This window comes from Trichomycterus rosablanca, chromosome 1, assembly GCF_030014385.1.
Source record: "Trichomycterus rosablanca isolate fTriRos1 chromosome 1, fTriRos1.hap1, whole genome shotgun sequence".
NCBI lineage: Eukaryota > Metazoa > Chordata > Actinopteri > Siluriformes > Trichomycteridae > Trichomycterus > Trichomycterus rosablanca.
The window spans coordinates 22648672-22675302 of record NC_085988.1 but is presented as its reverse complement, the minus strand read 5'-3'; the positions used below and the strand labels follow the sequence as shown (position 1 = coordinate 22675302).

General features: G+C 38.9%; 1 protein-coding gene across 1 annotated transcript in view; it reads right to left on the bottom strand.

Annotated features, from left to right (window-relative positions):
* The window catches only part of LOC134313413 (uncharacterized), an 85903-nt gene that overhangs the window by 9873 nt on the left and 49399 nt on the right, over positions 1-26631 (bottom strand). Inside the window, exons 5-7 of the mRNA XM_062994682.1 lie at positions 2964-3215; positions 2706-2820; positions 392-509 (exon numbers count right to left, since the gene is read on the bottom strand). Coding sequence (XP_062850752.1) covers positions 392-509; positions 2706-2820; positions 2964-3215 — 485 coding nt within the window. The remainder of the gene's footprint in view (positions 1-391; positions 510-2705; positions 2821-2963; positions 3216-26631) is intronic.

Here is a 26631-nt window from a genome sequence, read left to right as displayed (position 1 = left end):
AACAAAAAAATCTAAGGAGCCACTTGGGACCCGAAAGAGCCGGCTCTTTTTAGTGAGCCGAGCCAAAAGAACCGAAATTCCCATCACTACAGGACACTGATCACTTTTCCAACCCAGTTATTCCAGTTTTTCATTAATTTTTGGAACTGTCTCATTATTCGAATATTATGAGGTAAAATGTATGAATAAAGCTGAAGAAAGATATTTTTTTTGTTTTGATTTCAGTCTGTAAGTATTTCAAAGGCATATGAACATTTTCTACAGGCGCTGTAGCTTTCTGCTCCCCTGTGTGCTTTACAGGATGAGAATTCAGTTTAAAAAGTCTCTGAAAATATTAGATCTGATAATAATACCAAGATAAAAACCCTAATGCAGTCTATCATGATCTTACTTGCACATTTCTAAGCATATGCTGGAGTATCCACAGCAAACTCCTCGTCCTGTTTCAATGACTTCCTCAGGAAAACAGGTCTTCTCAGTCAAACCCAGGTATCCATTTACATCATATTCTACAGCAATTTACAAAACACACAAATCTTTTTAAGGCAACAAGACAATCTTAATTCAAAACAAAATTTAAAATTCAATCTTGGGGCATTAAGGCATATAAACTGATGTTCTTAGAGAAGCAAAATGCCCCATTACAATTAAAAGTAATTATCTAAATAATTTTAATAAAAGTAAAAAGATTAAAAACATGTACATTATTGTGCTTCTGTAACGAGGTGGATCATACTAAAGCGCCAGGTGTAGCTCCACACCTGCAAGAATTAAAAATTAACCCAGGTGGACGCAGGCTGCACCAGTTGGTGGGGTGAAGCTCCTGCATTGACAGTCCGATAGTGTTCTGAGTTTCCTTTAATTCCCTTTTTTCAAGCACTTGTTTTTCAGATGTTTTTTCTGTCTTTCATTTGTTACTTTGTTTCCGTTATTTTTCTTTGACATTTTTTTTTTTTTTTTGGAAATCATGATTCTCCTTATACAACCCGAAATCAGAAAAAGTTGAGACAGTATGGAATATGAAAATAAAATAAAAATGCAGTTACATTTGACTTTTCTTTGATTGCAGCCAGTTTGAATCCAAGATATTTCATGTTTTGTCTGTTCAACTTCATTTCATTTGTTAATCTGCCTCCATTTCTGCATTTCAGGCTTGCAACACATTCCAAAAAAAGTTGGGACGAGGGCAATTTAGATCCCTCAGACGATACTGCATCAAGAACCGCCACTCAACAATAGCTGATATAACCACATGGGCAAGGGATTACTTTGGCAAACCTTTGTCAAGCACTACAATACAGAGTTACATGCACAAATGCCACTTAAAACTTTACTGTGCAAAAATTAAGCCTTATGTTAACCATGTCCAGAAGCAGCGTTGACTTCTCTGGGCTCGGAGGCATCTAGGATGGACCCCCACACAGTGGAAACGTGTATTGTGGTCAGATGAATCAGCATTCCAGGTTATTAGAAACAAGTTCAAAAGCCAGGGTCTGTCATGGTATGGGGCTGTGTCAGTGCCCTTGGCTAAGGTCATTTACACTTCTGTGATGGCAGCATTAATGCAGAAAAGTACATTGAGATCTTAGAGCAACATATGCTGCCTTCAAGACGTCATCTTTTCCAGGGACGTCCATGCATTTTTCAACAAGACAATGCAAAACCACATGCTGCACACATTACAAAGGCATGGCTGCCGAAGAAGAGCTGGACTGGCCTGCCTGCAGTCCTGACCTGTCTCCAATAAAGAATGTGTGGAGAATTTTGAAATGAAAAATGCAACTATTGCACATCTTAAGACGTGTTTGCAGGAAGAATGGGACAAAATAAAAGCTGAAACATTAAATCGCTTGGTATCCTCGGTGCCAAAACATCTTTAAAGTGTGGTGAAAAGGAATGGCAACATTACAAAGTGGTAAATTCTTGCAGGCCTGAAATGCAGGAATGAATGTTTATTAATAAATGAAATAAAGTTGAGCAGACAAAACATGAAATATCTCAGGTTCATCCTGTCTGCAATGAATAAAAGTTTTTTGTTTTTTACTACTATTTGCATTTTCCATACTGTCCCAAATTTGGGGTTGTAGCTGATTAACAACAGATGCAATTTTAAGAATGTGTAAAACAAACTATTTAAACTTTAACAAAAGGGGAAAAAAGAAAGAAAGGTTACTTTAGCTCTTTTTTTGGTCAGCTTTAAGGGCTCAAACATTTTAGCTGTTTGGGGGGGAGGGTTAAATATTTGAAATGTAATTCCAACTGTAAATAAAATTTTTACTGTTTTTAATTTAATACAGGTAGGTCAAAATAATCTACAATCAGCATTTTACATTTTGCCACGTTAAAGAAAAGCTACACAATACTGAGTAACCTTTACATAACTAACTTTTTTTTTTTTTTCATTTTTACCACTTTGAGTTTTCCCTCATAGTAACAACCAGACTTTAAGGGGAGACAAATAAGCCACCAGCTCTTTTCAAACTGCAGCTCATACAGTGTCTTTAAACAGATCAGTGTTCTTGAAAGAGGAAGGCACTGGTGATGGACTTTCCAACCCTGTTTAGTGGGTCACATAAAATAGCTAAACACATAACACATAACTTTCTAATTATTATTTTTTTTTTATCAGTTTAAACTTATTTTATTCAGCTCATAAAGCAGATAAATTACTGTTAAGCTTTTAAGAGAAAAAAAAAAAGACTGACCTATGTTATGACAAAGCCAGATCCATATAGCCCGGAGTCTTTCTAAATCAGTGGACGCCCCCTTTGTGATGGCCTGTGCAATAGTCTTTACTGAGAAGATCTTCTTACTCTTAAGCTTGATATAGAATCACATAACAGATTATATAAGCATACACTTGTATTACAGTTCATGCTTGTAAACATATTAAATCTCACCCACTTGTTATATTAGATTACAGAAAACTCAGCCAAACATTTCCTTGGGATCATTTTCCCTACCTCTTTACCAGCAGTAATAGCATGTGTGTCCAGCCTGTGAAAATCCTCTATGTTGCCAATCAGCTCCTTTTGCAGTTTTCTTCTAGAGCCAAGCCCATCCAGGATATTTTGGGCAGAGCTAGACTGCCCCTTCTCTTTAGCTTGTTCTTTCTTATTCATCGTAGTCATGGGTCTGGTAGTGCAGGCTTTAATGTTGTCTGATAGTTGCCTCTTGGCCATTGGTTTATGGTTAGACTTGTCCATAGATGCCCACTGAATGAAAAAATATGCTGCAATGTACAGTGTATCACAAAAGTGAGTACACCCCTCACATTTCTGCAAATATTTCATTATATATTTTCATGGGACAACACAATAGACATGAAACTTGGATATAACTTAGAGTAGTCAGTGTACAGCTTGTATAGCAGTGTAGATTTACTGTCTTCTGAAAATAACTCAACACACAGCCATTAATGTCTAAATAGCTGGCAACATAAGTGAGTACACCCCTCACATTTCTGCAAATATTTCATTATATATTTTCATGGGACAACACAATAGACATGAAACTTGGATATAACTTAGAGTAGTCAGTGTACAGCTTGTATAGCAGTGTAGATTTACTGTCTTCTGAAAATAACTCAACACACAGCCATTAATGTCTAAATAGCTGGCAACATAAGTGAGTACACCCCACAGTGAACATGTCCAAATTGTGCCCAAATGTGTCGTTGTCCCTCCCTGGTGTCATGTGTCAAGGTCCCAGGTGTAAATGGGGAGCAGGGCTGTTAAATTTGGTGTTTTGGGTACAATTCTCTCATACTGGCCACTGGATATTCAACATGGCACCTCATGGCAAAGAACTCTCTGAGGATGTGAGAAATAGAATTGTTGCTCTCCACAAAGATGGCCTGGGCTATAAGAAGATTGCTAACACCCTGAAACTGAGCTACAGCATGGTGGCCAAGGTCATACAGCGGTTTTCCAGGACAGGTTCCACTCGGAACAAGCTTCGCCAGGGTCGACCAAAGAAGTTGAGTCCACGTGTTCGGCGTCATATCCAGAGGTTGGCTTTAAAAAATAGACACATGAGTGCTGCCAGCATTGCTGCAGAGGTTGAAGACGTGGGAGGTCAGCTTGTCAGTGCTCAGACCATACGCCGCACACTGCATCAACTCGGTCTGCATGGTCGTCATCCCAGAAGGAAGCTGACGCACAAGAAAGCCAGCAAACAGTTTGCTGAAGACAAGCAGTCCAAGAACATGGATTACTGGAATGCCCTGTGGTCTGACGAGACCAAGATAAACTTGTTTGGCTCAGATGGTGTCCAGCATGTGTGGCGGCACCCTGGTGAGAAGTACCAAGACAACTGTATCTTGCCTACAGTCAAGCATGGTGGTGGTAGCATCATGGTCTTGGGCTGCATGAGTGTTGCTGGCACTGGGGAGCTGCAGTTCATTGAGGGAAACATGAATTCCAACATGTACTGTGACATTCTGAAACAGCATGATCCCCTCCCTTCGAAAACTGGGCCTCATGGCAGTTTTCCAACAGGATAACGACCCCAAACACAACCTCCAAGATGACAACTGCCTTGCTGAGGAAGCTGAAGGTAAAGGTGATGGACTAAACCCAATTGAGCACCTGTGGCGCATCCTCAAGTGGAAGGTGGAGGAGTTCAAGGTGTCTAACATTCACCAGCTCCGTGATGTCATCATGGAGGAGTGGAAGAGGATTCCAGTAGCAACCTGTGCAGCTCTGGTGAAGTCCATGCCCAGGAGGGTTAAGGCAGTGCTGGATAATAATGGAGGTCACACAAAATATTGACACTTTGGGCACAATTTGGACATGTTCACTGTGGGGTGTACTCACTTATGTTGCCAGCCATTTAGACATTAATGGCTGTGTGTTGAGTTATTTTCAGAAGACAGTAAATCTGCACTGCTATACAAGTTGTACACTGACTACTCTAAGTTATATCCAAGTTTTATTTCTATAGTGTTGTCCCATGAAAAGATATAATAAAATATTTGCAGAAATGTGAGGGGTGTACTCACTTTTGTGATACACTGTAGATTAATGTATTTATTAGGATTTTAAGCTTATGTTTAACAGTCATGGCAGGACAGGTAGTTACAGGTTACACATGATTAATCAGTACAAGTTAAATGCAAACATTGTCATGGGCAATTTTGTATCTCTAGTTCACCTAACCTAAATGTCGTTAGACTGTGGGAGGAAATCAGAGCTCCCGGAGAAAACCCACACAGACCAGAGGAAAACATGCAAACACATAAAAATTACCCAGATGACTCCACCTGGGAATTGAACCCAGGACCTTCTCGTTGAGGTGAGCCACTGTGCCACCATTCAGCGATGATTTGTCCAACATTGGTATTGTTTAAAGAGCTGGAACTCTAGATTTTGGGTCTTAGACAGGTCTAAGACTCTTTTACTGCTTTTAAAACTGAGACTTGATGGGAAGGTATGGCTCCGCTAATATCTCTTGTTATTGTCATTGCTGCTGTCCTCATGTTTACAACACTGGTGTTTGGCCTGACTGGACAGATGTCCAGTCCATTTAAATACATGTTGAACATTTCAATCAGTGTCTAGACCATTAATTAACTGACACTTAAGGTTCCTACAGGGACAACAAAATCTATTTAATATCTATTTTCCTACCATACAAATACCAAAATAAAAAGAAGCTTTTAAGCATTTTTTAAACCTGAAAAAGTGAAAGTGAACTCAAATTAATTGGGCTAATAAAGCATAGATAATTTGGCAGCCTAGTGGGAGAAAACTCAGTCTTTCTTACATTTTCTTTGACTTTTATTTTATTGCAGACCATATGAACACAAATGTTTTCATGTTTTGCGATCAACTTTATTTAATTTGTTAATATACATATATTTCTGCATTTCAGGCCTGCAACACACTTCAAAAAAAGTTGGAATGGTACAGCATTTACCACTTTGTAATGTTGCTATTTGTTCTTGGTATGAAATTGAAGAAATTTTCCATGCATTTTCCACACAGTCCCAACTTTTTCTGATTTGGTGTTTTAGAGGGAAAAAAAGTATATAGACTGTTGTATAAACTGTGTCTAGCCTATCATCAGAACAATACAATCAAAATTTTTAGATGTGAGAAGATACTGATGTTTCATCCACTTCAGAAACATTTTATCATTTTCCCACCCACTTTATCACTGTTATCAGTTCTTAGTTTCAGCTGCATTCCTGCCTCATCTCATTTCTGCCCAAAGATTTATGGACAAACACTTATTTAATACATTTACAAATGAATTTCCTTTTAAATGCTTTATTCTAATGTCCCCCCTTCTTTTCAGAGTTGGACAGCTGGTATTGTGGGTCCCGCAGAACAGCATAGTTTCTGAAGTCCTGGCTTTGATCCCTACTTCCGGTCACTGACTGTGAGGAGTTGGTATTGTCTTTATATGCCCACTGGGTTTTCTTTGGGTACTCTGATTTCCTCTCACCTTTCAAAATATGCTACTGTAAATTAACCCTGGGTGCAGGTTACTGTATGTGTGTGCAAGTCAGATTATGTCACCTTACAGTGGTGAATGTCTTGTCCATAATGATGAGGTAAAAACATGATGTTTGAGTTTTTAAAAGAATAATTAAACATTTTAAACTGAAATCACAAAAGTATTAGGCCATTTGCTGTGGGTCACTCCACAATGTTTTCAAATGCATTCTGTTTGCTTTAATTATTCTTGAGATTTGTCTAAAACTCATACAATTTGCTGTCTGTGTATTTATGAGTTCAAACTGCAGCAAAGTATAGAACAGTGCAGGCATATGAAACAATATCTTAGGCTTTAAGTGCTTCCAGGACCACAAAGGTCTCAATAATTTTGAAGTAAAAGTAGTCTGGCACTTCCTACAGCTGACTGCCTGGCCAAATAGGGAATCAGGGCAAGTAGGGTCTTGGTCAGAGAGGTAAGAAAGTATCCAGTGTTTACATTAAACAAAAGCTCAAAAAGCCATTTGCAGAGGTGGGAGAATCTGTTGGACAGACAACTATCTACAGCCTTTATATGGCAAGATGGAGAGCACTGTTGAGTCAGAGGTTACCAAATGGGCCTGAACTATTATTAAAAAATTGAGCTATTTGGGCAAAGAAGCAGACACTTTTTTCTGTCACTTTAAAAAAGAAGAGGCAAAGTTAAGCCCAGGCCTAAACCCAATTCACCATCTGTGGAGAGATCTGAAGATGACAGTTCACAGGTGCTTGCCATCTACTCTGATTGAGCCTAAGAAAATATGACGTTAAGAATGGGATAAACTAGCCAAATCTAGTTGTGCAAAATGCAAAACTTGCAGCTGAAATTGCTACCAAAGGGACTTTTATAAAGTATGGAATAAAGGGTCTAGATACTTTTGTAAAATGAAATTGTTTATGATTTAAAACAAAGGAAAAAAAAAAAAAAAAAAAAAAAAAAAAAATGGCACAGTGTTAAAAACACACGCTAGCACGCTAGCTGGGATTTTGAATACATCGTAGAATCTCAGCTCTGCCATCCGGCTGGGCTGAGTGGCTACATGAACAATGATTGGCCTGTTGTTCATATAGGGGTGGGGTTTAAGCCGGATAGGGACTCCTCATGACTAATGCAACCACAACCTGTGCTGGCTGATTGATGGCACTTGCACAGAGGCGGGGAAAAATGCGTTGATCAGGGTGTGTCTTTCCGTACACAAGGCTAATTCACATATATGCACTCGCCTAGTGTGGGTGAAAAAATGCATACGGCTGCTGCCCATGTGTCGGAGGGGGCATGGGTTAGCTTCGTTCTCCTCAGATCAGAGTGGGGGTTGGCATTAGTGGAGAGAAAGCATGACACAAAGGGGAGAAAATGCATAAACAAAAAAAATAAATTAATGAATGTAAAAAATAAATACAATTAAAATAAATAAATACAATAAATAAAAAACATGTTTTTACTTCATTCTTGGTGACAAAGTGTAGATTCATGGTTAAATTATAAATATATCCATTCAAAATTAAATTTACAAGATAAAGAACACAAAAAGGGCAAGACCGAATACTTTCTGAATCCATTATACAGTAAGTTTACAAAATGTTTAGTTGGATGGTAACACATTTTAGCTACAGTATAACAGCAGTTCTTGAAACATGCAATCATATTTCAGACCTAAAGGTGAATGTTGTTGCTGCATATTATTTTACAGACCTGAAAATAGTGCATAGGCAGCGTTGCTGCAATATTTTCGCCAATTACAGCCTTATTACAATCACAGCGCTTGGCCATTATGGCTTTACACAGGGGAACATTCATAATTCCATTTTATTAGTGCTAACTGGAGTATTTACCAGAAGCCAGATGGGTTAAAGTGTTTGGTCGAATTTGACAAAAATAGCACATAATGTGTCTATTTCATTCATATTGCATTTAGAAGACATTATTATTATTATTATTATTATTATTATTATTAATATTTGAAAAGCAGTCTGAGATATCTAATCAAAAATCATTTCTAAGGCTTTAGACCAAGTTGGAGCAACTAGTATTTTAGGATTTTGTCTAAGCATTAGAAATGTACCCAAACTGCCAGAGATAAAGCAAAAAAAAATTATCTTATTCATATTACCTGTACAAGTCTATGTGCAGCTCTGCACAGAAGATCGGGTTCTGTCTTGGTGGCCCCTGTTTCTCTTTAATAATGAAGATAATGTTGATAATGTTTACGCTGGTCTTCTTAATAGCATTTATTTGATTGTTCAGCTCTCATCTCCTGCAGAGTGATTTTATAAACTCACAATGTCATGGGTTGGTGTGTGTAGCTCTGGCAGTTCCAATAGATGACAGCTCCAAAATAGCATAGGGGGAGTGACAGTGCTCAAGGCTAATGTGAGCCATTAAAGTTCTCCAATAACTGATTGGTGTGAACTTTTATAGCTGTGATGTTTTTAATCTCAGGATGCAGATATCCTTTCCTGGAGTTAAGCAGGGACTGTTGTTAGAAACAGATGCATACAGGGATATTTTTTAGAATTTAAACAGGCATTACGATGGGGTAAGAAAAGGGCCAGACACATTAAAAAACCATTAATATAGTGCAACCTCAGAAGGAAATAAAGAATACTTTTAAATACTAAACATAATCTATTTTTATTAAACTATTAAACTTAATTAAAATTTTTCTTTCATGTTAGTCACACTTTCTTTTAAAGTATTTTTTCATGGGATGTATGAAATTAAATCTAAGTACAACCCCAAATCAGAAAAAGTTGGAACAGCATGTAAAATGCAAATAATAAAAAACACAGAGTTTCTTACATTTACTTTTATTTGATTGCAGACAGGATGAACCTGAGATATTTCATGTTTTGTCTGCTCAACTTTATTTCATTTATTAATAAACATCCATTCCTGCATTTCAGGCCTGCAACACATTCCAAAAAAAGTTGGGACAGTAAAGCATTTACCACTTTGTAATTTTGCCATTCCTTTTCACCACACTTAAAAGACGTTTTGGCACCGAGGATACCAAGTGATTTAGTGTTTCAGGTTTTATTTTGTCCCATTCTTCCTGCAAACATGTCCTAAGATGTGTAACAGTCATTGTCACATTTTTTGTTTTAAAATTCTCCACACATTCTTTATTGGGGACAGGTCAGGACTGCAGGCAGGCCAGTCCAGCAACCACACCCTCTTCTTCCCGGCCATGCCTTTGTAATGTGTGCAGCATGTGGTTTTGCATTGTCTTGTTGAAAAATGCATGGATGTCCCTGAAGAAGATGACGTCTTGAAGGCAGCACATGTTGCTCTAAGTGTAAATGACCTTTGCGGCACTGTCACAGCCCCATACCATGACAGACCCTGGCTTTTGGACTTGTTGCTGATTACAGTCTGGATGGTCCTTTTCGTCTGTGGTCCGTAGCACACGGTGTCCATTTTTTTCCAAAAAAGACCTCGAATGCTGATTCATCTGACCACAATACACGTTTCCACTGTGTGATGGTCCATCCTAGATGCCTCCAAGCCCAGAGAAGTCGACGCCACTTCTGGACATGGTTAACATAAGGCTTAATTTTTGCACAGTAAAGTTTTAAGTGGCATTTGTGCATGTAACTCTGTATTGTAGTGCTTGACAAAGGTTTGCCAAAGTAATTCCTTACCCATGTGGTTATATCAGATATTGTTGAGTGGCGGTTCTTGATCCAGTGCCGTCTGAGGGATCATAGAATCAAAGACAAAACATGAAATATCTTGGGTTCAAACTGTCTGCAATCAAATAAAAGTCAAAGTAAATGTAAGGAACACTGAATTTTTATGTTATTTGTATTTTCTATACTGTCCCATTTGGGGTTCTATATTGTCTGATTTGGGGTTGTAAAAAAATGTATTATTTTACACTTGGGTTATTTTTCCTGCAGCATTTTACTTGGGGTTGTCATTAAGTATCAATTTTTGAATCTGTTTTTGTATGCTAGAAAGTTCATGTTTGCATAGCCATGCTTTGATTTTAAAAGAACAGTTTACTTCAGACCAACTTCCATCTAGCCATGGGTTTCATATCTACCATCCAACAACAGACTTTGTCCAATTAGTGGTTTTTCCAGCAGGAGGTCTTGTCCACAAAGCTGCAGCTGGATACTTTTGAGAACAAACGTAGCAAGGAGCCATTGTGTTTCTGTTGTACTTTTTTCAACCTCTGCAAACATGTCCATTAAGGCTCTGCAAACATTCTTAAAGCTGTCACAAACTCTTTTCTGTTTACAGGACAAAACACATCAGCAATCACCTGACATAATACAGTTCTCTGTTGGACTCTAAAATTGCCAGTCAGCATCCTGCAAAGCTGACTTTGTGTTCACCAAAACATAGCAACTCTTTTTTAAGTAAGATTTCAATTCACTTTTTCTTCTATACAAGTCTTTTGAGTAGAGAGAGGAAAAACGTGATTAACTCTGCTCAGCAACTTGCAGGTTCCTGTAAAAATACCACCCATTAGCATCTACTGTACAAGACAGAGCAAGATATGCTGATAAAAGCATTTCGTGTGCAAGGTCTACCTGTTTATTAAAAACATATTTATTTACTCAGGCTTTTGATTAGTCTTTCCAAACCTTGGGGTGTGTGGCTCCGGTCCTGGAGGTCTGGGTAGTCTGGTGCTCTTATGTTTCTCAGATTTGGTAGTGCTTTGTGTTGGCTTCTGGCTGCGCCTGATTTCTGACCTCTAGGACCGGAGCTGCCCACCCCGATTATAGACAAAGAACCTTGCACCAAAAATGTCAAGACCTCACAACAGACTTTATTACAGACTGGACTGAATAATGAAGAACTTCAATTGTTTACTTTATTATTTTTTTTTTTTTCAGTTATAACTTTTAGTTCAATTTTATTTTGTGTAAGTATGATTTGTGTGAATCCTATTTATTCAGATTATCCTCCAGGCCACCCAATGATGATGGAGGTCCCTGCTGAGTCTGGTTCCTCTCAAGGTTTCTACCTGTATTTTTAAGGGTGTTTTTCCTTGCCATTGTCACCCTAGGCTTGCTCAACAAGGGCTTTTTGGTCTGTTGGTCCTGGATTTTGTAAAGCCACACTAAACCAAAACATACATAGGTGAGTATATACTATTTAAAGCACACCAATAGGCTGTGCTTCATTTACAGAGTACAAAATAAACACAATGCACAAAAGCATATATAGCACAGTGGCTTAGATTTACATTACACAATGGTTAAAACAGCAAGTTGCTAAAACACTCAATATACATGCATTAACTTACATGAAACTGCTACAATGTCCAGTCCACAATCAATCTCCCACAGAATCAGTGCAATTAGAATATTAAAACAGGTAAACTACAAAGATTAAGAGACGTTGTTGCAAACAACCATTCACATAAGAATGCCAAAACATAAAACCAAAGACGAGTTCAAAAGGTTCTACATTCTTCAAGGGCAACTGCACTATGGCTATATTTATATGACATACTGATATAAAGTGCTGTCATGAGGTAACTGGATCTCACCGGTCACATCAGGAACTACTGCCTGGATGATAATAGACTTGTTTTTGACCAGTCAGAGTCAATAGGACTCTGCAAGTCAAGTTTAAAGTCTATTTTTATATGACTTGAGTGTGACACGGACTTGAGTCATTAACTTAAATGCCCAGCTCTGCTACCAGCGCCCCAAAAATTCCTCTGCTATATATGTGTTGAGATTACATACACTGATCAGCCATAACATTAAAACCACCTCCTTGTTTTTTACACTCACTGTCCATTTTATCAGCTCCACTTACCATATAGAAGCACTTTGTAGTTCTACAATTACTGACTGTAGTCCATCTGTTTCTCTACATACTTTTTTTAGCCTTTCACCCTGTTCTTTAATGGTCAGGACCACCACAGAGTAGGTATTATTTAGGTGGTGGATCATTCTCAGCACTGCAGTGACACTGACATGGTGGTGGTGTGTTAGTGTGTGTTGTGCTGCTATGAGCAGATCAAACACAGCAGCGCTGCTGAAGTTTTTAAATACTGTGTCCACTCACTGTCCACTCTACTAGACCCTCTTATCTAGTCGGTCCACCTTGTAGATGTAAAGTCAGATACGAGCACTCATCTTTTGCTGCTGTTTGTGTTGGTCATCTTCTAGACCTTCATCAGTGATCACAGGACGCTGCCCACGGGGCGCTGTTGGCTGGATATTTTTAGTATATATTCTCAGTCCAGCAGTGACAGTGAGGTGTTTAAAAACTCCATCAGCATTGCTGTGTCTTATCCACTCATACCAGCACAACACACACTAACACGCCACCACCATGTCAGTGTCACTGCAGTGCTGAGAATAACCCACCACCCAAATAATACCTACTCTGTGGTGGTCCTGGGAGAGTCCTGACCATTCAAGAACAGAGTTAAAAAGGGCTAACAAAGCATGCAGAGAAACAGATGGACTACAGTCAGTAATTGTAGAACTACAAAGTGCTTCTATATAATAAGTGGAGCTGATAAAATGGACAATGAGTGTAGAAACAAGGAGGTGGTTTTAATGTTATGGCTGATCGTGTATATATATAGTTGCCAGAGATCACACTCTCAGAATGATCACAGATCAAGATCTACCAGGAGGGGGGTGTAGCAGTTGTAATCTAGTTTCCTACAGACTGTGACTTCCGTGATCCAAGCGCCTCAAGCCCCCTTCTACCTCAAACTTCCCTAGCATAATTTGTCAGACGTCTGCTTGACGTGCTGGGTGAAGGGCGCTACCCAGTATCTACTTGACTGAGAGATATGGCCGGAAAGAACGATTTTGATGTCCAGTTTGTCATATCCTGGATCTGGATCTCATCCAGGAGTTCTGTCACAACCCATTTATCTGCTAACCTATTTATCAAAGAGAGTTCTTTTTATTCTGTCTGTTCTATTATTTGTCATATTTAACCGCTCTGATCTGTGAAATATGATTGCTGGTCAGTTCATTGGTGGACCAAGAACCTAATGCCGTGACCAGGTGAATGTTTTTGGTTTTAGTGCTAACCATAATAAAGATTGGCTTCATTACTGAGAGAAGGAAGGGCTGAGCAGGGCTTATGAGTAAATGAGTCCAGACCTCGTCTGTCAAGTGGCCACTACAGACCCAGACTTCAGGCTAAATCTGATCTATCCTTCATCTGCATTCACCCGACTGGGTCAGAGTCCAATCTCATGTCACAGATTCAGTACTGACCCACTGACTGCTGGGATTTCACATCATGAACTTCTGATTACTGGATCTTTAATCACTGAGCATCCAGTCTGATTTTACTAGTCACTGTAAATGTTCTGCAACTAATCTGGATAAGTGCATATCTTGAGGACTGACTGGTATTTAATGCTTTTCTTCCCTTTATACACCTCTCCCTCATTTCAGTACTCGAGACCACCAAGCTGTTGATTGGGTGTGAGGTTGCTGGCCTGTGTTAGCATGTTTTGCACCATGTTCACCTGTGGTGTGTTTCCTTCACACACCTTAATGATCCTGCCTTACCCCCTAAAACCATTTCATGCTCTCATTTTCATTTTGCCCAAGTGGCACGACAGTTCAGTAATCAGGCACAAAGACCTAAGAGGCAGTGCTAGATAAGTTGGTATGAGTTGTTGGAAACCACTTCAGAGAAAATAAGATACACTTGTTTCAGAAGACAGTGTTATTGGGCTTTTTACAGGTCTAATGTGAGGTTTTTGGTTGGTTAGTGTAGGTATTTTAAACATATATTAATTTACATGAATATTAATTTACTGTTTACTGCATTGATCATACAGTCACTATACACTGATCAGCCATAACATTAAAACCACCTCCTTGTTTCTACACACATTGTCCATTTTATCGGCTTCTCTTACCATATAGAAGCTCTTTGTAGCTCCACAATTACTGACTGTAGTCCATCTGTTTCTTTGCATGCTTTTTTAGCCCCCTTTCATGCTGTTCTTCAATGGTCAGGACTCTCCCAGGACAACCACAGAGTAGGTATTATTTGGGTGGCGGATCATTTTTAGCACTGCAGTGACACTGACATGGTGGTGTTGTGTTAGTGTGTGTTGTGCTGGTATGAGTGGATCAGACACAGCAATGCTGCTGGAGTTTTTAAACATCTCACTGTCACTGCTGGACTGAGAATAGTCCACCAACCAAAAATATATCCAGCCAACAGCGCCCTGTGGGCAGCGTCCTGTGACCACTGATGAAGGTCTAGAAGATGACCAACACAACCAGCAGCAATAGATGAGTGATCGTCTCTGACTTTACATCTACAAGGTGGACCAACTAGGTAGGAGTGTCTAATAGAATGGACAGTGAGTGGACACGGTATTTAAAAACTCCAGCAGCGCTGCTGTGTCTGATCCACTCATACCAGCACAACACACACTAACACACCACCACCATGTCATTGTAACTGCAGGGCTGAGAATGATCCACCACACAAATAATACCTGCTCTATGTAGACAAACAGATGGACTACAGTCAGTAACTGTAGAACTACAAAGTGATCCTATACGGTAAGTGGAGCTGATAAAATGGACAATGTGTGTAGAAACAAGGAGGTGGTTTTAATGTTATGGCTGACCAGTGTATTTTGGCAAACGATTGCTAAAGCTAGACCCATACAATTAAAAGGCAAACTAAAATAACCCTATATCCATTAATTCTACCTTTTGTTTTTCCAAACCCTTACATACAAATATATAGAGTTACAATCTAAAAAATGCAACCCCCTCATCACTATAAGGAATCATGGTAATTTGTATAGAATCGAATAAAAATATACAACTAGATGTCTCAGTAAACAGAAAAGCATTATTTTTTTGATAAAAACAAGCAATTTTGATAACATGATTTTAGTTTAAATGAAAAACATCTAGTTATCTTGACAGATATCAATGTGCACTATTATTCAACCCTCAGCCTCTAGAGGGTTGTCTTGATAACCTCTAATAAGTGATTTCTGTAAGTGCTAACATGTTTTTGACACCTCTCTTGTAGGATCTTTTGCTTCAAGCTTATTAAGGTTTGATGGCCTTTGTGCAGCAACTGCTTTTCTTAAATCCAAGTAAAGATTTTTTATAGGATTTTAGTTTTTGGTTTAGTATGAAGGCAATTATGGGAAATTCCTGGCCTGAAGTATTCTGATGACCACTGTCTTGCTTGAAAGTCCAATTATCACCTAGGTTAAATTTCACAGTGGTAGGCATAACCTTCCTTCTCAAAATGCCTTGTTTTTTTTTTGGAAATCCATGATGCCAGTCACATGGTCCTGCAGCAGAAAAAAGTGCCACCTTTATTCTTGACTGTGGGTATAGTGTTCTTTAGGTCATAAGCCTCTTCTTTCTCACACCAGACAAACTGCTGATCCGTCTGACTGAACGGTTCCAGTTTTGATTTGTCACTCAACCCTGCTTGTGCTTCTTGTGGAGTGGCATGCATTGTGGAGTTCGGCCATAAGGTTCTTGGCTGTTAAGTGTTTTTTTTTATGTTCCAGTTATTTGAGGTAACAGGTGTTTTTCTAATAATATTACTAAGGCTTCTGAATAATTTTTGGGCGGGTATGGTAAATACTAAGAAGCTGTCACAAAAGATGGAAATTATTTCATTGCAACAGAAGGGAAATAGGCAACATTTCCAAGACCCTTCTAGAGATACCATTGAGAGTATTGTCTAGAAGTTCCAAAAGCTATGCGGAGCAGCAAACATTTCTATATATAAAAATGTACTTTCTATTAATGATGCTGAAAAAAACTGATCCAGGTTGATAACTTCAATGTTAGAATATTGCAATGCTTTTTTTTAGATCCTTAAACATGTTCAAGTTGGTTTAAAATGCACCAGCTCATGTGCTATCTAGAACTATGATATTTGAGCCTATTAGTCTTATTCTCTTATTCACCAGTCTGCACTGACTACCAGTTAAATTCACAATAAACACAAAACACTACCACTATTTTTTTTATCTTTACCTAGAGGATATCCAAATATCCTTTAGGCCAAATGAGAAGTATGAATCCCTGTTGAGTCTGGTCCTCTCAATGTTTGTTCCTGGTAATATTTAGGGAGTTTTTTTCCTGTCATGTTGCCCACAGCTTGCTCACTGGGGATTTTTGGACGTGGAATCAGTAACGTTGCTTTGAGAGAATGTCCATTGTTAAAAAGTGCTATACAAATAAATTTGACTTAAATTAAAAGTAATTCACGGACTACATCTGTTCATGTAGGCAACATTAAACCAACACCCACACTTAAATCCAAGAGATGTATTTATTTACATGCCATTATTTCCAAAAACAAAACACAGATTTAAACAGACTAAACAGGGTAACAAGCAGCAGATGAGGCTTATAAACTACTATGCTGGCTTAAAACAAAACCAGTTACCACAGATCAAATAATGTAAGCAATGAAAAAGAAACAAAATTACACAGACGGTATAAATAAAATCTTAAAGCAGGATGCTTTGAATTAAATTAATTTGATAAAAAAATAAGGAAACAAAATCAAAAAAGTGAAAAAAAAAATATTACAGACATACTGGCACCCTCCACTAACAAAATGTTACAGTACTGTATGTTTTTGGATTTGACAATTTCTTCCATACGAAAGAAGTCTTTTCACAGCCTAATCCCTACCTCTGTGTGTTTCTTCATACAATCAGCAATACCACCTGCAGGGCCAAGGAATGCAGTGCTTATTGTTAAAGCTCTATGCATTTAATTTATATACTTACAGTATTTAAACCCAAATGAAATCATGCTGATAGATGTGACTGCAAATTAGTAAAAGACTCATCCAATCTTAGTATACTGCCATAAGTTATTAGACCTGAGAAAAGCTTTGTTGTAAAAAAAAAATAGACTAAAATAATTGAGAAATATAAAGTCTAAAGTTAACTACATAATCTGTATGTAAATATACACTGATCATTCATAACATTAAAACCACCTCCTTGTTTCTACACTCACTGTCTATTTTATCAGCTCCACTTACCATATAGAAGCACTTTGTAGTTCTTCAATTACTGACTGTAGTCCATCTGTTTCTCTACATACCTTTTAGCCTGCTTTCACCTTGTTCTTCAATGGTCAGGTCCACCACAGAGCAGGTATTGTTTAGGTGGTGGATCATTCTCAGCACTGCAGTGACACTGACATGGTGGTGGTGTGTTAGTGTGTGTTGTGCTGGTATGAGTGGATCAGACACAGCAGCGCTGCTGGAGTTTTTAAACACCTCACTATCACTGCTGGACTGAAAATAGTCAACCAACCAAAAATATCCATCCAACATCCGTCATGTGACCACTGATGAAGGTCTAGAAGATGACCAACTCAAACAGCAGCAATAGATGAGCGATTGTCTCTGACTTTACATCTACAAGGTGGACCGACTAGGTATAAGTGTCTAATAGAGTGGACAGTGAGTAGACACGGTATTTAAAAACTCCAGCAGCGCTGCTGTGTCTGATCCACTCATACAAGCACAACACACACTAACACACCACCACCATGTCAGTGTCACTGCAGTGCTGAGAATGATCCACCACCCAAATAATACCTGCTCTGTAGTGGTCCTGTGGGGGCCCTGAACATTGAAGATCAAGGTGAAAGCAGGCTGAAAAGTTATGTAGAGGAATAAATAGACAACAGTCAGTAATTGTAGAACTACAAAGTGCTTCTATATGGTAAGTGGAGCTGATAAAATAGACAGTGAGTGTAGAAACAAGGAGGTGTTCATAATGTTATGGCTGATCGGTGTATACACAGATTATGTAGTTAACTCACTGTAAAAAAAAAGAAAAAAGGCTTAATGTGACAATGTGTATTAAAAGAACGACACAGTAACACTAAACCTCTCTTAATTATTACTGCTCATAAGTTCTCACCACTAATGAAATTCCTTGCTCGTTTTAGTACAATAAGTCAAGTTAAGCTTTGTGCACTGGCACACTCCATAGGAAATAACAGCGCAGTCAGCGTAAAAGTGGTTTTGCTGCTTCTCATGTGAATTACTGAGCTCGCTAAGGGATACATTATTCCAAAATCAAGCATCTCCACAATTAAGGAACATAAGGAAACAATAAAGAAGTAAGGTAAAGAGCAGGTTTTCAGTGTTTTTTTATATTATATTTGTGTTATTTTCAGTGTATAAGTGTCAAAAACAACCCCATTATTTTACATTAGACTAAAATATATGCAGTTCCACAGGACCATAGAACGCATTAACAAGTTTTCCATACATCCTTATGGGAAAAAATACCTTTAAACTCAACGCCACACCCAGAACCAACTGACGTCGAGTATCAGGGTACCACTGTAATCCTTTGCACTCCAGTTAAATTAAAGCAAAATGTCACCTGTGTTTTACCAAAGCTAATCAATAAAACAAGAGTAGTTACATGTTTCCACATGTAATTATTTCTGAATACAAAACGTTTATAAATAGACTAACCAAAGAGGGGTAACAAGCAACAGGTTAAAATAATTGACTACTGTGCCAGATGGACATAATGGAAACAGGAAACATAAGACCATATAAGGAATACGGATGGATTGGCTACTCTAAATTGTCCCCAGTTGTGAGTGAGTATATGCACGTGTGTGTGTGTGTGTGTGTGTGTGTGTGTGTGTGTGTGTTAACCTGCGATGGACTGGCTCCCCATCCAGGGTGTACTTACATCCATCATTTTTAAATGTGTTTTTTTTCCCCCACACAACATTAAATTGACAATATACAAATAATTATGGCTGTCGAATGTCAAATATATTTTTTTGCAAATGTTTTCTATTTTTTTAACAGAATTTTAATCTGCCCAACCCAAAAAAAAAAAAAAAAAACATTTGACTAAACATGTTGATACTGTACATAGGGTTAAAATGGATTCAAAAGCACTTCTTCAGGGTCATTGCAGGAACACCAACCTCCCCCCAGATGTGACCAATTATGTCTGTGTTATTACAAATTTTCTGTATTATTGTAATATTTGCTGAAGTACTCTACTGTGGTAAAACTTTATGGTGTTATGCCGCAGAAACTTCTAATTAGTGTAAAATTACAAACAGCTAATCAAGTATTTTTATTTACTATGTACATACATAATCATTCCACTAACAAAATGGTACAGTACTGTAACAATGGCAGGAATCAATTTTGTTAATAAAACTATTTTGTTTATGCTCATATATTAATACTTTTCTCACATTTAAACATACAAAATGTAAATACATTGTGAGTAAATAAGCAGTGGATGCCTGCACTAAGGTAAATTAAAGCAAAATGTCAGATTAATGAAAAGCAAAATGTCACATGTGTTTTATCAAAGTCAAACCAAGGCATGTAATTATTTCCAAACACAAAATGTTTATAAATAGACTAACCAAAGAGGGGTAACAAGCAACAGAATCATGAACTACTGTGCCAGATGGACATTATGGAAACAGGAAACATAAGACCATGTAAGGAGTACGGATGGATCGGCTACTCTAAATTGTTCCTAGGGGTGAGAGGGTAAATTGGCACCCTATTCAGGGTGTATTCAGCTTTGCACCCAGCATTACTAACTAACAATATACCAATAAATAATGATGGTTGTCAAGTATCACACACACACACACACACACACATATATATATATTTAAGCAATAGAACACGAGAGGGAGTGTGTTATCGCGAATAACATCACGGCTGTGATTCGGTCATCCCAAGTTGCAAAAACTCATTTCAGGGAGGTAAGAACAAGAAGAAGAAAAAGTCAAGAACCTCCGTAGAGAAAAAAAAGAAACAAAAAACATCTTGCACACACCAAAGGATATAGGTGAGAACAGAACTTCTAGGAGCTGCTAACTGGGCTATTAAGCTAACTGTTCACATTACAAACACATTAATGTTCCCTACATAGTGCACTAGATTGTGTATCGGATAACGCATTCATGTTCACTACATAGTGCACTAGATTGTATATCAGATAAGGCATTCATGTTCACTACATAGTGCACTAGACAGTATATTAGACCATTGATTTATGTTCCCTACACAGTGCGCTAGATTGTATATCAGATAACGGATTTAAAACGAGATCCGGAAAAAAAAGGCTGTGTCGCCTGCGTGCGCGTTTGTGTGCATGAAGCTTGTTGTTACTGGCAACGCGTCAGCGGAGTAATACAGTTGTGGTGTGAAAAGACCGTGCTGTTATCACGAATATCAGCACAGTTAGAACGCTTCTCAACCAATCAGATTGTAAGGTCGGAACTACCTGTTGTATAAATATATATACAGTGTATCACAAAAGTGAGTACACCCCTCACATTTCTGCAGATATTTAAGTATATCTTTTCATGGGACAACACTGACAAAATGACACTTTGACACAATGAAAAGTAGTCTGTGTGCAGCTTATATAACAGTGTAAATTTATTCTTCCCTCAAAATAACTCAATATACAGCCATTAATGTCTAAACCACCAGCAACAAAAGTGAGTACACCCCTTAGTGAAAGTTCCTGAAGTGTCAATATTTTGTGTGGCCACCATTATTTCCCAGAACTGCCTTAACTCTCCTGGGCATGTAGTTTACCAGAGCTTCACAGGTTGCCACTGGAATGCTTTTCCACTCCTCCATGACGACATCACGGAGCTGGCGGATATTCGAGACTTTGCGCTCTTCCACCTTCCGCTTAAGGATGCCCCAAAGATGTTCTATTGGGTTTAGGTCTGGAGACATGCTTGGCCAGTCCATCACCTTTACCCTCAGCCTCTTCAATAAAGCAGTGGTCGTCTTAGAGGTGTGTTTGGGGTCATTATCATGCTGGAACACTGCCCTGCGACCCAGTTTCCGGAGGGAGGGGATCATGCTCTGCTTCAGTATTTCACAGTACATATTGGAGTTCATGTGTCCCTCAATGAAATGTAACTCCCCAACACCTGCTGCACTCATGCAGCCCCAGACCATGGCATTCCCACCACCATGCTTGACTGTAGGCATGACACACTTATCTTTGTACTCCTCACCTGATTGCCGCCACACATGCTTGAGACCATCTGAACCAAACAAATTAATCTTGGTCTCATCAGACCATAGGACATGGTTCCAGTAATCCATGTCCTTTGTTGACATGTCTTCAGCAAACTGTTTGCGGGCTTTCTTGTGTAGAGACTTCAGAAAAGGCTTCCTTCTGGGGTGACAGCCATGCAGACCAATTTGATGTAGTGTGCGGCGTATGGTCTGAGCACTGACAGGCTGACCCCCCACCTTTTCAATCTCTGCAGCAATGCTGACAGCACTCCTGCACCTATCTATCAAAGACAGCAGTTAGATGTGACGCTGAGCACGTGCACTCAGCTTATTTGGACGACCAACGCGAGGTCTGTTCTGAGTGGACCCTGCTCTTTTAAAACGCTGGATGATCTTGGCCACTGTGCTGCAGCTCAGTTTCAGGGTGTTGGCAATCTTCTTGTAGCCTTGGCCATCTTCATGTAGCGCAACAATTCGTCTTTTAAGATCCTCAGAGAGTTCTTTGCCATGAGGTGCCATGTTGGAACTTTCAGTGACCAGTATGAGAGAGTGTGAGAGCTGTACTATTAAATTGAACACACCTGCTCCCTATGCACACCTGAGACCTAGTAACACTAACAAATCACATGACATTTTGGAGGAAAAATGACAAGCAGTGCTCAATTTGGACATTTAGGGGTGTAGTCTCTTAGGGGTGTACTCACTTTTGTTGCCGGTGGTTTAGACATTAATGGCTGTATATTGAGTTATTTTGAGGGAAGAATAAATTTACACTGTTATATAAGCTGCACACAGACTACTTTTTATTGTGTCAAAGTGTCATTTTGTCAGTGTTGTCCCATGAAAAGATATACTTAAATATCTGCAGAAATGTGAGGGGTGTACTCACTTTTGTGATACACTGTATATATATACAGTGGGGCCAAAAAGTATTTAGTCAGCCACTGATTGTGCAAGTTCTCCTACTTAGAAAGATGAGAGAGGTCTGTAATTTTCATCATAGGTACACTTCAACTATGAGAGACAAAAAAATCCAGGAAATCACATTGTAGGATTTTTAAAGGATTTATTTGTAAATTATGGTGGAAAATAAGTATTTGGTCAATAACAAACAAGCAAGATTTCTGGCTCTCACAGACCTGTAACTTCTTCTTTAAGAAGCTCTTCTGTCCTCCACTCGTTACCTGTATTAATGGCACCTGTTTGACCTCGTTATCTGTATAAAAGACACCTGTCCACAGCCTCAAACAGTCAGACTCCAAACTCAACCATGGCCAAGACCAAAGAGCTGTCGAAGGACACCAGGAAGAAAATTGTAGACCTGCACCAGGCTGGGAAGAGTTAATCTACAATAGGCAAGCAGGTTGGTGTGAATAAATCAACTGTGGGAGCAATTGTAAGAAAATGGAAGACATACAAGACCATTGATAATCTCCCTCGATCTGAGGCCCCACGCAAGATCTCATCCCGTGGGGTCAAAATGATCATGAGAACGGTGAGCAAAAATCCCAGAACTACAAGAAGGCACCTGATGAATGACCTGCAGAGAGCTGGGACCAAAGTAACAAAGACTACCATCAGTAACACACTACGCCGAGAGGGACTCAACTCCTGCAGTGCCAGGCGTGTCCCCCTGCTTAAGCCAGTACATGTCCAGGCCCGTCTGAAGTTTGCCAGAGAGCATACGGATGATCCAGAAGAGGATTGGGAGAATATCATGTAGTCAGATGAAACCAAAATTGAACTTTTTGGTAAAAACTCAACTCGTCGTGTTTGGAGGAAGAAGAAAAACCCAAGAACACCATACCTACTGTGAAGCATGGGGGTGGAAACATCATGCTTTGGGGCTGTTTTTCTGCAAAGGGGACAGGACGACTGATCCGTGTTAAGGGAAGAATGAACGGGGCCGTGTATCGTGAGATTTTAAGCCAAAACCTCCTTCCATCAGTGAGAGCATTGAAGATGGAACGTGGCTGGGTCTTCCAGCATGACAATGATCCCAAACACACCGCTCGGGCAATGAAGGAGTGGCTCCGTAAAAAGCATTTCAAGGTCCTGGAGTGGCCTAGCCAGTCTCCAGACCTCAACCCCATAGAAAATTTGTGGAGGGAGTTGAAAGTCCGTGTTGCCCAGAGACAGCCCCAAAACATAACTGCTCTAGAGGAGATCTGCATGGAGGAATGGGCCAAAATACCAGCTACAGTGTGTGCAAACTTGGTGAAGACTTAGAGGAAACGTTTGACCTCTGTCATTGCCAACAAAGGTTATGTTACAAAGTATTGAGTTGAACTTTTGTTATTGACCAAATACTTATTTTCCACCATAATTTACAAATAAATCCTTTAAAAATCCTACAATGTGATTTCCTGGATTTTTTTGTCTCTCATAGTTGAAGTGTACCTATGATGAAAATTACAGACCTCTCTCATCTTTCTAAGTAGGAGAACTTGCACAATCAGTGGCTGACTAAATACTTTTTGGCCCCACTGTATATATATATATATATAACATAATTTATATACAAATGTTTGTGTAAACAAAGGGAAGCTGAATAATTGTTAATTGTGATTAGAGCTTATTAGAACTGGATAAGCTGCGCTACTACAGCTTGTCTAAATATAATTGTATAACATGGTGGCTCAGTGGGTAGCACTGTTGCCTCACAGCTAAAAGGTCCTGGGTTCGAACCCAAGGTGGGGCAGTACGGGTCCTTTCTGTGTGGAGTTTGCATGTTCTTCTTGTGTCTGCATGGGTTTTCTCCGCGAGCTCCGATTTCCTCCCACAGTCCAAAGACATGCAAGTGAGGTGATTTGGAGACACTAAATTGTCCATGACTGTGTTTGACATTAAACTTGTGAATTGATGGGTCTTGTGTGACGATTAATTACCATTTGTCATGAATATAACCAAAGTGTAAAACATGATGTTAAAATCCTAATAAATAAATAAATTCTCAACTTAACCATTTAGTTTACTGCAAAACTGTGTTCAGTGCAAGAAATACAACTGTTTTATTTTTCACAAAATGGTGAATCATCCTGAAATATGACATGGTCTGGCATCATTTCCACGTATAGACAAAACCTAACACTGGTCTCTAAAAGAAAACTTTATCAGGCACCTATGTTGGCTCTTTGTATCTGCTGCACTCTAGTGGCATCATGAAGTAATATCATATGTTACCAGCTCGGCGTCCACCCACATGACTGTTACGTTGGCAAACAACTTCTTGTATTCATCTAAACATTACACCCGTGTTATAATGTTTTTTTCTCATTCATTATTTATTTATTTTTAGCAACTGCTTTATCTTTGTTAATGTATTACTTAGGGTGGATCTGGCCCAACTCAGAAACAATAAAATGCAGGAATACATACTAGATAGGGTACCAACCAGATGGGGGTATAAAATGGAGTACCTGGAGAAAATCTATGCAAACAAGATGACAACATACCAAACTCCTTATAGACAGTGATGTCAGCGTCAAACCCAGGTCTCTAGGACTGATGTTGCTGTGTAGCACTTTCTTCCTGTATACAAAAATTAAGATGAACATGAAAAAGCACATTTCAAACAGCTGTGTATCTTACAGAATTGTTTATTATTAATGTTATAATGTTACTACACCGACAGTGTAGTGTAGTGACATCTAAGACCCCAACCCTTCATATAGGGGGATGTGTGGGATATGGGGCTCATTGGGTGAAAGCAGACTAGAAGGACCCCACTGATTAAAGAAAAGAGTGACTGAACAGACAAACCAAAATTCTTCTGGGACATTGTACTATGGACTTTAGCTCTTGAGAATGCATACAAGCATTATGTTTATGGACAATGAAATGAAGCCTATAAAGATAAGTGCACCCTACTTACAGTGAAACATGGTGGAGATCCATAATGTTATGGGGCTGCTTTTCTGCCTCTGTGACTGAAGGCCTTGAATGTGCTACATGAACAATGAAATTAGAGGATTATCATAGCATTGTAGAGTGACGTGCTAGAAAAAAAGTGTAAAAAAATAGGCTTGAGTCAAACAAAATGGGTCTTATAGCAGGATAATGACCTAAAGCATGCATCCAAGAAGTACACAAGAACGGTTAAGAAAAAATGAATTGTTTTAAACTTGAAAGCAATAAGGCCTGGCTCAATCCAAATAAAAATCATTGGAGAATTGGAGAAAGCTGAAATCTGCTAGTGGGAAAAGAAACCCTGCAAATCTTCATGAGTTTGAGAGAATTGCAGAGGAGGAATGAAATAAACTACCAGAAGACAGGTGCAAAAAGCTCACAAATGTTTGAAAATTGTTGCTAAAAATTATGCAACCAAGTATTTCTGTCCATGTCATATACTATGTTTTTTCTTAATATGTTGTATGTTGATAGGTCAACTTCTTTTATTAAATATATTTGGACATAATATGATTGTTTGTTTATTAGGATTTTAATGTCATGTTTTACACTTTGGTTACATTCATGACAGGAACGGTAGTTACTCATTACACAAGGTTCATCAGTTCACAAGGTTATATCAAACACAGTCATGAACAATTTTGTATCTCCATTTCACCTCACTTGCATGTCTTTGGACTGTGGGAGGAAACTGAAGCACCCAGAGGAAACCCACACGGACACGGGGAGAACATGCAAACTCCACACAGAAAGGACACGGACTGCCCCACCTGGGGATCGAACCCAGGACCTTCTTGCTGTGCTACCCACTTAGCCACCGTGCCGCCACGGACATAATATGAAAATAGGATATGATGATACAAGGTTGGTACATATTCATTTTTGAAGTGAATACTTCTTGACTTTTTCATACTAAACAATTAAGGTTGTATTACAGGAAACAAACAGACTTTTATTTTTTGACAGGTTGGAGGAAACCAAAATACCTGGAGGAAACTGGAGGAAGTCACTGAAGACATAGATCAAATCCAGGTGGTAGCACAGTGGCACAGTGGGTAGTGCTGTTGCCTCACAGAAGGTTTGATTCTCCCTGTGTCTGTGTGGTTGTCCTCTGGGTGATCTGGGTTTCATCCCAAAGACATGCAATCAGGCCAACTGGAGCTACTAAAATTGTGTAAGTAAGTGCACTGTTGTGGACTGGCGACCTGTCCAGGGTGTTTCATG